The 12,399-nt window shown below is 46.2% G+C and overlaps 1 protein-coding gene across 3 annotated transcripts in view; it reads left to right on the forward strand.

The window, feature by feature from the left end:
- The window catches only part of Tmem159 (transmembrane protein 159), a 15,489-nt gene extending 7,363 nt beyond the window's left edge, over positions 1 to 8,126 (forward strand). For all 3 annotated transcript variants that reach the window (XM_036206451.1, XM_036206460.1, XM_036206467.1), the window contains exons 3-5: positions 4,723 to 4,891; positions 5,382 to 5,520; positions 7,443 to 8,126. In XM_036206451.1, the coding sequence (XP_036062344.1) occupies positions 4,723 to 4,891; positions 5,382 to 5,520; positions 7,443 to 7,524 (390 nt within the window). In that variant the 3' untranslated portion in view covers positions 7,525 to 8,126. The remainder of the gene's footprint in view (positions 1 to 4,722; positions 4,892 to 5,381; positions 5,521 to 7,442) is intronic.
- Positions 8,127 to 12,399: the final 4,273 nt, after the last annotated feature.

The following is a 12,399-nucleotide window of genomic DNA, read 5'->3' on the forward strand; positions in this document are numbered from 1 at the left end:
TCAATATCTGCCCTGCAACTTTGTAGGGGAAAATACATGAAGACATATATGGAGGCCTGAAATGTTAGCTGCTAAGCTAGCCAGGCACCTTTAGGGGAGAAGGCCTTACTGCATACTTTCAAAGTAGCCTTTGTTTCTCTTCAATTAAAAGTGGCTTTGTGGGGGAGGGATGGTCAGCAGGTAAGGTGCCTGAGGAATTGAGTTCAATTCTCAGAACCATCACTAAAAAAGAATACAGGAGTGATGGCTTATACTTGATGCCAGTATTGGGGAGGTGGGGACAGGTGGATCTCTGGGGCTCAGTGGCCTGCCAGTCTAGCCTACTTGGTGAGTTCCAGGCCAGTGAGAGACAGGTAGATAGATAGTGACTGAGGAACAACAGTTGAGGGTATCCTTTGGCCTTCAAATGTGTTACACACACATGTGCACCCAAGTGAGCATGCACACACACACACACACACACACACACACACACACAGAGAGAGAGAGAGAGAGAGAGAGAGAGAGAGAGAGAACTGGGTGTTTCCAGAGGAGTTCACATCACTATTTTTAGTAGCATGAGCTTAGAGTGCCCTAAAGTACTCCTGCGTGCTTTATGACCTTGAGTTAAGCATGTTCCCGAATCATTCCTTCTTGAACTGAGCATGCTGGGGAATGTGCTGACCTCTATAGTGTTTTCCTATATGGATGTGTGTAGCTCTCTGGATGACACCCCCCCCCCAGCTTCCCTTGCTCGAGGGTGTTACTTTGGGAATGACCCCTGCAATCTCCTTACCTGCTGCAGGTAGTGAGTCTTCATGGCCCTGCCTATTTTGGCTTTGCTCTTGGTAAGATGCAAGCCCATGGGTTAGACTATTAAAAAGGTGCCTGGAACCTGTGTTCAATGAGTGCAATCGTTAGTTACATATGAACCATGCCGTCTCCATGACACTCTGTCCTGACGAAGGTCATTCTTTCGCAGAGAAAGCAATTCCTGGGTTCGCTGGTTTGTCTTACTTTTCTATTGCCATGATCAAAGCAGCTTACGGAAGGAAGGGCTTCTTTTGGGTTGATGGCTCTAGAGGGCTAGAGTCCTTCACCGTCACATGGGGAAACGTGGTAGCCAGCACCAGGCATGGTGGCAAGAATAGCTGAGAGCTCACATCTCAGCCACAAGCAGGAAGCAGAGAACAACCTCATGATGGTATAAGTCATTAAACTCTCAAAACCTGCCCTCAGTGTGACACGCCAGCAAGGTCACAGCTCATAAACCTACCCAGTCAGCACCACCAGCCGGGAACCAGTTACTCCAGTGTCTGAGCCTATGTGGCCATTCTCTTTCAAACCACCACATGGTTCAATTATATTGGTGATGGGGATGGTTTGCCAGCCTGCCTACCTGCCCTCCTTCCTTCCTTCCTTTTTCCCTTCCTCCCTTTCTTCCTAATGTGAGATCTTGATAGACAGCCCAGGCTGGCCTCAGTCCTCTTGCCTCCCAAGTGCTGGAATTAGCTATATCTATGTGCCACCATTCCTGCTTCAACTGGCAGACTCTTTGCCATTTAATCTCAGGCTCCATCCCTCCCCTCCCGCACTGGCCCAGATTTGGCCATTCACACTCTTGCCTGGTTTCCTGTAAATCTCCCTAATTGCCCCTTGCATACCCATCCCAGGTTCATCTTACTTAAATTCCTCCTTTGTGTATGTCACAACCCCAGCCACGTGCTCTCAGTTTATCCCTTATTTTATTTATTTTTCCCTGAGATAAAACTTACATAGTACAATAGACAAATCTGAGTCACATACGGAATTTAAATGTTTTTATTAAAATGTTTTTATTTTAAAACAAAATGAACCAGGGGTGGTGAGTCTTACTTATCACCCTAGCACTCCAGTTATGTTATGAGACAGGAGAATTATAAGTTCAAGGCAATAATGACACTCTATCTCAAATTAAAAATAAATAATAAAAAAGGAACTCATGAAATGAAACCGAATATATCCTAAAGTATGAATTAAGTCTGTGGTTATTTTAAGAAACCATTAATGAGATATCCTTGATTTTTCCCCCCGCAAACACATAGAGCATGGCTCATTCAGGTGCCGGATTTCCATTTCTTCAGCATTCACAAACTTTATCCGCCTCCCTCTCCTTCAATGCCCTCATGTAGGACGGTCTCAGAGGTGGTTCCTGGTGTGCTTACAAGTTACTAGACAGCTAAACCACAGGTCTTGGAAGGCAGCAGGCAGCATGGCTAGAAGACATTGTGTGGTGTGCCAGGAAGGGAAGTTTGTCATGTTTCAGGAGGCAGTGTTGAAGGCCAGGACAGTGTCTGTGGCTGCTCCGAATGGCCTTCTCTGTTTAGGAAGGTGAGCCATGCTTGGTTGTAGACTCTCCTGTTTCTAACTTGCCTCCAAGTTCCTACCCTTAGGATTACTTAGATGGAAATCTGTTTCCAGGAGAAGTATGTGATTTGGAAAAAGGCACTTCTGATAATGGCGCTCCATTTCAGCCACTGGCCTCCAAGGTCCTAAGGAAGGAGACACAGGAAAGACCAGTTTTTGATGGAGAAAGTGCTCCCTGCTCCCAGCTTTTCTTTTCTTTTTATTCACTGTTATGTTTTTGAAAAAAAAAATTATACAGTATATTCCGTCCTGGTGTCCTCCTCTTCCTCCTTCTCCTCCCAGATAGTTGGCACCCACCCAACTCCATGCCCTTTCTTTCTCTCTCTTTAAAACAAACAGGCATACTGGACATGGTGGCGCACACCTTTAATCCCAGCATTTGGGAGACAGAGGTAGGTGGACCTCTGAGTTTGAGGCCAGCCTGGTCTACAAAGCGAGTTCCAGGACTATACAAACAAAACAAAACAAACAAAAAACAACCAATCCTAAAACAGGCAAACAAACAAACAAAAAAAAACAAAGCATAATAAACAAAAAGAAAACAACACAAGAAACACACACATACAAAAGCCATAAAAACATAAAATTGGAAACCATAATATACAAGCAAAAGACCAGTAAGACAAAACAACAACAACAACAAAAAACAAAACAAAACCAACCAACCAACAAACAAAAATGCCCAAACAGAACACTATGAGACAAAAAGTCTACAAAAATGCCATTGAGTTCATTTTGTGTTGGCCGTCTACTGCTAGGCATGGAGCCTACTCATAAGCCAGTGAGACTCCTTTGAAGAAACTTATTTTTCCTCTGCAAGTGGATAGCGTCTTCATTAGGGATGGAAGCCCATGTGCATTTGAACCTCTCAGTGCAGGGAAGATGTCTGCCTTGAAGCAGTGCAGGCCCTGTGCATGCTGCCACAGTCTCTGTGAGTTCATATGTGCATTAGTCCTGTTGTGTCTAGAAGATGCTATTTCCTTGGAGTCTTCCATTCCCTTTGACTCTTAGATCTTTCTGCTTCCTCTTTCACTCTGTGAACCCTGAGGGGAGGGGTTTGATGAGGACATCCTATTTGGGACTGAATATTCCCAAATCTCTCATTCTCTATACAGTTTTCCAGATGGGCGTCTCTGCATTAGTTCTATCTACTGTAGGAAGAAGTGTCTTTGCTGATGGCTGAGTGAGGCACTGATCTATAAGTATAGCAGAATGTAGTTAGAAGTCATTTTATTGCTGTTTCTTTAGCAGAACAATAGTATTTGGTTTTCCCCTAGGCCCATCTAGTCTAGATTCTTGGCCATGGAAGCAGTGTGAAGCCTGCATGGGTTCCATTTTGTGGCATGGGCCTTAAATCTAATCATAGAGTGGTTACACCCACAGTATTTGTGCTACTATTGCACATGTAGGCAAGTCGTTGCAGTAGATTGCAGAGTTTGTAGCTGGGTTGGTGGTTACTTTTCTAAAGGAAGGTGTTTGAATGATGGGATCTTTCAGGGAATGGGCTCCAATGCCGGTAATGAGGAGAGTGAAGAAGCCCTGAGACCTGAAAACTGAGGGGGATGCTCATCCTTGTGAGGTTGACTAAGACCAACTCTGCACTAAAGCAGCCTTCTCCATAGAGTGTGGTCCCCCATCCCTTAGCCTGGTGAAGGAGGGCAATCTGTTTATTAAAGCAATATATAGTTGCCATTATTAGTCTGTGGCCAACTATAGCATCCAGCTTGGTACCATGGAAGCATTGATGAGGTTGCAAGTCATTGTATGCATTTGGAGTCAAAGATCCAAAGTTTGAATATCTAGGCTTTGTCCCTTGGAAACTGGGTGACTCCAAAGAAGCCATTTAGTCCATTGCATCTCAAACTTTAATGTGTACCCAAAACACCTGGGTTCTTGTTGAAAAGCAGAATTGGATACAGTAGGTGTCAGGTGGAGCCTAATGCTCCTCATCTCCAATAAGCCCGTGAGTATGCTGAGTAGCTAGGACTTAACTCTTCTGTTCCTTGGTGACCTTAGTCATGAGAACCTTGTCTGCAGAGCAGTAGGCACATTGCACACATAAGAGGGTGTTATTCAGAGAGGGTGTGTGTTGGGCAAGAGAGCAGTAACTTGACCTTTCCTCCTCTCACAGGATTTGACACTGGGTGAGAACCTCACACTCGCCCCCCCTCCCCACAGCTTCCTTATATTGCTGCAGGTGCCTCATGTCTTGGAGATGTTTTGTACTGATGTCTGTGAGCCTCTGACTTGCCAGAGGCCTCTGACTCTGGCTGTACTTCCCCCAGTCTGAGATTTGGACACAGTGCTTAACCCTGGCTTTTTGTCCTTTGCCTGCAGGTGGTTGCCTTCATGAAGTCCCCAGTGGGTCGGTACCTGGACAAGCATCCTTTCCTGGCTCTCTCCGTGCTAATGTTTGTTAGCATGTCAGCCATCCCTGTGGGCTTCTTTCTGCTCATCGTGGTGCTCACCTCCCTGGGTGCTCTTGTGGGGGCCATATTACTGGAAGGTACTCTGTCCAAGGTTGTTGGGAAGTAACTCAATAGGGTGGACAGTTTTTATTGAACATCTGCCGTTCTTATCAAAGACAAGTCTTTCTGGTCCAAGGCAGCTTGTCAGAGTAGTTAAAACACAGGCTCTTGTGTTCCATCAGCCATCCATTACCACCATTGTGATTTGGGATGTGACTTACTCCTTCTGAGCCTTAAATTAGACAGGCAACAAGACAAGCAAAGAGACCCCAAGTGTAATACAGTTTGTGCACAGTAAGGAATGGTGGCAACCAGAGGCCCAGCCGGTTGATACCAGAAGCTGAGGTCTACCTAGGTATTGAACTTCCTGCCGTTATAAATGATGTCCGAAATGTGAATGTCTATGCAAAACCTCCTGACTTCAAAAATCCGAGTTAGCTGCCATTATTTTAAATAACCTGGCCCAGGGTGTTCTCATTTTCAGTCCATTTCAGATGAAGGCACCTCCTAACCATGCTCTTCTCCTAGGACTGATCATCTCTGTGTGTGGCCTCTCACTGCTCTGCATCCTCTGTGGCTTGGGTTTCGTATCGCTTGCCCTGTCAGGAATAGCCATGATGTCCTATGTGGTCGTGTCCTGCCTCATGAGCTACTGGTTTTCTCCCAGGTAAATACATGTCAATGGAACAACTCAATCTTGGGTATTTGAGGGGTTCACATGGACTAACTCTCTGCTCCCACTTGGTGTTGAGCAGCCAAATTATAAGAGATGGGTGTTCTTCACAGTTGCCTGTAGGCATTAGATGTCAGCTACATGTTCACTGCAGAGTGTAATACGTACATACATACAAACAGCACTACCCTCGTCCATCACCCATGGAGCTCATCTCATGGCTGTGGTAGCTCTGTGAGGCAGTTACTCTTTTAAAAAGATATCTATCTAATGTACAAAGGCCAAATGGGGGTAGAGTTTAGGAGGTTTTGGAGGCAGGTAAACATCAGACGGCTTGTTCATCAGGTTGCCATGCCTGCCTCCCAGGGTGGTACAGGAGCTGGGAAGTAGCTGTCCCCACAGTCTACCTTGGTCTCCTCTGCTTGTCACAGTGTGAGCTTCTCCGCATGGTGAATATGGCTCATGTTTACTACGTGGAGGTTTTGCCCCAGAGTGTGGCTCCTGGGTCTGGAGGAACAGTGACCTTTTCAGGTGCTGGAGTGCTTGGGAGACAATCTTTCATAATGTGCTGCTACCTCCTGTTGCTCAAGGGATTTTCAAAGTCCACTTTTTTGATATTTGATTTTTGTGCTGTGTATAGATTTTAGATTCTCAAGTTCACATATACTGAGTCTCTCTTGTACCTAAGTTTTCACTGATTTGATGACTGTGGCTAAGGTACTTGCCTCCTGTATTGCTTAGTGCCAGTGTCTCTGTTGAGCACATTCCAGCCTCATCTCATTTAACTCTTGGGGTGACCCTCCTTCTGTGATTGGGAAATGAAAGACAAGTGCACAAGCTGAGGTTAGCTGAGAAGGGACTTAAATCCAGGTCAGCTGAGTCTGGTAAAACTCTCAGCCAAATATAAAGTGGCTATAAAGCATAGATAATCAACAATCTCTGGAAAGGGACAGACAGAAAATATTCTAGGGCATTTAACCCGTGGCCAGCCTCTCAGCTCTGCTGCTGTACCATGAGAGCAGGTAATAAGCAAATAAACTGGTCTGGCTGTATTCCAATGAAACTTTATTCAGACTTTCCAAAAACAGATGGCTACCAAAGGCTGTCTTGTCACTTGTCTAGCTTGGTCAAGGTCCTGAGTTTGATCCCCAGCCTTCCCCTTCCCCTCAAAAAGTTTATCCTGTTCTTATCTTCTGTTGATGCGCCTGTGATCTTAAATTGCTCAGGGGTTGTTCTCACACGATTGCTTAAGTGATAATCTCTGGAGTCACAGCCAGATTCTCATAAGTTGCTTTGATCACTATCAGTTTTAAAGGACACACGGTGCCCTATTTGGCTTATTCCTCCAATGCTTTGGAGCCAAAATCCCTCCCCATCCTTGAACTCTGCTTTAATAGGCTACGTGCTTAAAGATTATACTGCAGAAGGCAGCATAATGTGGTGCCCGGGAGACATCTCTGGTGGAAGTCCCAAGAGTAAGGTTTCAAGTTTGGCCTCCCAGAAGCAACATGAACATGCCAGGCATGGTATTCACTTGTAGTCTCAGCACTGGGGAGACAGAGATAGTTGGGTTGCTGTGGCTTACTGGCCAGCCAGCCCAGCCTATTCGGAGAGTTCCAGGCCAATGGGAGACCAATGTTCGGTGGGGGTGGGTGGGGCACCGTGAGACTTGTAAGTGAGCACAAGAGGCCCTTCCTACCAAGTGAGGTCTCTCCTTAGAGCTGCTCCTCATTCTCCCCAGAGACACATTATTAGCTAGAACTTAGTCAGGTGTCAATCAGCTTGGAGAGAGGTTCAGCTTTCTTAGCTGCTGTGATACGAGCTCACAGAACATACCAGGCAGGAGCGCTGCACATGTGGCTGGGCCGTTCTCCATGTTGCTCCTAAGCTAATCATTTTGTCTTTTCACCCAACAGGCTGCTGACACAGCAAAATGCCAACACTGACTGTCAGCTGGCTATGAAGTCCACAGACTTCGAGGGCCTCTACCAGGAATGACAGGCCGAACAGAAGCAGAGGTTGCATTCCAAGCATGCCGGGAAAGCGCTTCCTTTCACCGCCCTGCATCATAGCTCAGGGAGAGAGCTGGAGGCTTGCTCTGCTTCCCCTCTCACTGTGTCTAAAGTTCTGTGGTGGCCAGCCGCCTCCCCACCCCTCCCCACTCCCCAGGATGCGGTCTTGACCTTCGCAGAGTCCTAGGCTTCTTGAACCAGGAAGCTTGACCACTAGGGACTGTGGGTTGAGTCCCAGGCCCCAACTGGGAGTAAGGTAGATTTATTTGTGAAGTTTAGTTTCATTTTATTGGGGGGTGGGGGTGGGGTTGAAAAAGGTTTTTTCCCCCCCAGTTGTTTGAAATAAGAGGTAAAAAGAAAGAACCCAAAGAGAGCCAGCTCTTCTGCCTTTATCACCTTTTTCTCAGAAAGAGCAGCAGCCTCTGAGAATCGTGGCCTTTTTAAACTTGAACAGCAATCTTAACCTTGCAGCCAGGAGTCCTTTAGAAAAAGTCTCAAGGCTTAGTTGTTGAGTGCCTTGATCTTTGACATATTTGCACTTGGTATGTTTATATTGTTTTTTAAAAGAGCTTGCAGTATCAAGCAATTTTTTAACAAACAAACAAACCAAACACTTACTGAAGACTACAAAGAAAAAAAAAAAAGCCGGTGTGATTTCCTCTTCATTTACTATGGTATTCTATTAAATATTTATTTGGTTCTTGTTATGTTCTCTTTCCTACCCATTCTCATACGTCAGACATGCATTAATCAGACTTCTGCTGTCATGACAAAACACCAGAGCTAATTATCTTTATAAAGGAAAAAAGGCAGCTTGTGGTTCTAGAGATTTCAGCAGAGCCCCTTAGTCCTGTTGATTTGGGCCTGTGATGGCATAGTACATGGCTGGAGTTCCTGGAGGGGGCCTGCTCTCCTCATGGTGGCTAGGGAAGAGAAAGAAGAGCCTGGGGTTCCAGTAGTCTCATAAAGGGCAGCCCCCAATGACCTAACTTCTTCCCATTAGGCCCTATTCTTTAAAGGTTCCTTCTATCCCATTAACACCAGGGTCTGGTGACTAAGGCTTTGACACGTGGACCTTGGGGAACATATAAAAAACAAAGTGATTTCTCTGTTAATTTCACAGCCCATCCTGTGTAATTTGGGGCATTAGTTACTTTTTTTTTTTTTTTTTAATTGTGATCAAATACCCAACAAGTAGCAACTTCAGGGTGGAAAGGTTCATCTGGCTTACAGTTAATGGAGCTGCAGCCCATCATGGTGGGGCTGGAATGGCAGCAAGTCACGTTGCACACGTAGTCAGGAAGCATTTAGAAGACTGGAAACTGAGCCCAGCTGAGAACCTCAGAGCCTGCCCCTGGCAGGTACCAGGAGCTGAACACGAGTCTATAGGGGACTTCTCACATTCATACTACAAAACACAGCTCATTTAGCTGCTAGAGACAACATCCAACTCAAAACTGTTTCCAGAAGGACTGGAGCCATTTGGTGAGGTAATCATTTCATTCAGCCAAAACCCAGTTTGGAGATCTTTGCTATTGTGTTTGAGACAGGGCCTCCCTGTAGTCCAGGCTGGCTGCAAGATTTTCGTGCATTGTAAGATCTGGAGCACATGTGATTCCATCCCGCTTTCCTGACTGAGCTGCTTTCCCAGCACGTCTGTCCCACAAAGAGGTTTCTGAAGCTCCTGTTGCACCCTGCGCTTCACAAGGAAGCTGCTCTCTACCAGTAGCACATGCACATTTTAGGCTTGGCTCTGATTGGATAGATCTATGTCATGTGACCAACCTTGCCCCCAATCACAGTGGCCAGTATAATCGCTTTTGCTCAAATGGCATGTGTATATATGGAAGAGCTGGGAGAGGGTCTAGATCAGCAGCTTTGGCCCCACAGTTGGGTGGGGCTGGAGAGAAGGAAGGAGCCCGCACAGGAATACCAGAAGAAAAGGAAGTTTGCTGGGGAGAAACAAATGATGAAACATGATGTCACTGGCCTGTGTGAGGTAACGTTCTCAACTTTCCTGAATCCTATGCTATTCTGCTTCACCCGACCCTAAAGAGGATCCATCCATTAGAGAACAAGAATTGTCCAAGGTTGTCACCACTACGAAGCAGTAGTAGCAGCTACTGTTTATTGAACAATTCTTTACTCACGCAAGGGTCTGACCTGTGTATCCCGACGTCCAGCTTGCTGGGTTCTGAGACTTCAGTCTTGGGCAACACAGAGGTCCCCAGCCTTGTTCTCAAGATTTACTGTCTACTAGGGATCAATTAGCAGTTGCATTCATGATTTATTTATTTATTACTGATTAACAAACTGCAGCAACTACTGGCATAAAAGGACATAGCAATATTAACAAGGTTGGGTGGGGGTTCTTCTCTGAGGTGTGCCTGGGAAAGGATCTACATCTACGCACACGTGGTCATGGGTCACATTCAGCTCCTTGAGGGCTGCAGACCGAGACCCCGGTTCCCTGCTTCATGTACCTCTCCTTGTGACAGCTAACAAAATGGCAGTCTCTGTCTTCAAAGCCACCAAGAAAGAGACTCAACAAGACAGGCATTATGAGTAACACAGACACGTATAGATACTTATGTCATGACTCCTGTTCTTTAGAAGTAAGTCCTGGGAATGTTCCACACGAGGGAGAAGGGGTCACACAAGGGCATGGGAACCACAGAGGGATCATGGGCTCCCCTAGAGTCTGTAAGGTCTTAAATAAGAACACAGGAGAAAAGTGAAAGTGATAAATACATGAGGACCACTACAGCTACAGAGACTGGGGACTGCTCCATGCTCAGAAGAAAGGCAGGTGGTGACTGGAGGAAGGTGTTCCCAGAGGAGGGCACAATGTCCCAAAGTCTTGAAAACCAGAAGGAACTTAGTGTGGCTGGCCCGGTAAGGCACACGGAGAAGGGGCAGAGGTTTACACCAACACAAGAGGTGTGGGTAATGCAGGATCTTACGTGGAAAAGAGTCATGGCCAAACTTCGGGGTTTTCATTTCTGTATTTTCCTTTCTGTTTGCCTGCTTGCCTCTTCCCTCACTTTTCTGTCCTCCCTTCCTGATAGGGTACTTCTCTAATTTACTCGGAACTCTATGTTCTGCCCCAGCCTCCCAACGGTTTGGATTAGAGGCATGTAATCTATGCCCAATCAGATTGAGGATTTTTTTGTGGCTCACAGTCAAAGGGTTGGAGGCAGGCAGGCCACTTAAGAGGTCTGCAGAGGCTGGGGACACAGGATGGTTGTGGCTTTGACTTACACCAGGTTGGAGGGGATGAAGACCTTGTGTGGACATTTGTTGGTGGGTTGTGTAGGTAGAGAAGGAAAGCGGAACACAAAGTTGACCCCTAGACTTTTACCTTCAACCAGTGGGTGGCCACTGATGCTATTTCTGGAGATGGAGCCTGGAGAAATCCACATCCTGAATTGTTGAGTCCAGGTGTGCCATTTGACATCAAGAGTGTGTGTCAAGTAGATAGCTGGCTTGGAGAAGGGTCTCAGCTGGGACACAAGATTTGGGAGTATTTGCAGGGCTTTGCGCAACTCTTCTGGGGAGGCTTTTCAGCTAGTAGGCAAGAGCTTTTCAAAACATATTTCTGATTACATAAACACTCTTGCTTCAAACTCAGCCAAGTGCAAAGTGCTTTCCCACAGCACTTAGAAGCACTAGGCCCTTCTATTCATGGGTAGACCAATTAGTTTCCCTACCTGCTTATATTCTTAAGCATCAGCTTCTAGATTGCAGAATGGAAGCCAAGACTTGCTTGGAGATTAAATGACTTGCTGAATTCAGCCAGGAAGCATGATATCTAAATCAAGGCTAGGTTAATTTAGCCTCATGCCACAGAAGCTACTGGCCTTTTAGACACAGTCCAAAGGATAGCTCATTGGAAAGGTAACTGACACCACACCGTGAAAACTGTTGCTTTATGTGGTAATACCTTTTGCTTATCTTTCGAGCACTTGCCTTGTACTAGGTGTTGTCTTCAGTCTGTAGTCTGTGCTTCCAGTCAGTCCAAACTCTTGTCCATTTTAAAGGTGAGGAGGTGGAAAGATTGAGAGCTTAAACTGCCTGAGGGCAGTTTGGAAAGTGGGACTCAAACCCAGTTCACCCATTTGAAAAACTCACCCTGTAACCAGTATGTTGTTCAGTAGAGGCCCTCTACCTGCCTTTGAGGCCTTCTGGGGTCAGCCCTGTTCCCAGGTATGTGAACTTCGCGGGCAGCAGAGTACCCATGGCCTTTGTGGTTGTGCAGAATGACTCCAGGGGTCACTGGTGTCATATTGTAAATGCTCAGCTTCAGATGGAGTGGTAGCTATAATAGCAGTGTGTCAAACACCAGATCCTTGCGACTTCTATTGAAGCCATGAGGAGTGGGAATCTGTGTGACAACTGGAAATGTTACAATCACCACCACCACCACCACCACCACCATCATCATCATCATCACCATCATCATCATCACCACCACCATCATCATCACCACCACCACCACTATCATCATCATCATCAACAACAACAACAACAACAACCACGGAGGGAATGAACTCCAGTCATGCCCCCTCCTCCTACCAAAACGTTTGTTTTTTTGCCAGTAGAGGGAGCCAACATCCAGGCCAACTGAAGCCTGCAGGCCAGAAACTCCCCAGCTCGGAAGCCAAGCTTCAGAACCATGCTTCTTTAAGCATGGCAGACAGCACTCGAGCTTTGACAGATAAGGCTTTCCACCAAACACACTCTGAGCAGCCAGGGAATAGGCATCTTCTCCAAAATCACTATTATCAGCAGCAAACCTGAGGCCCAGAGAGGACAACGGCTTACCCAGAGCCATGCTGTGAGTCTGCAATAGCCAATCTGG

The sequence above is a fragment of the Onychomys torridus genome, chromosome 1 (genome assembly GCF_903995425.1).
Source record: "Onychomys torridus chromosome 1, mOncTor1.1, whole genome shotgun sequence".
NCBI lineage: Eukaryota > Metazoa > Chordata > Mammalia > Rodentia > Cricetidae > Onychomys > Onychomys torridus.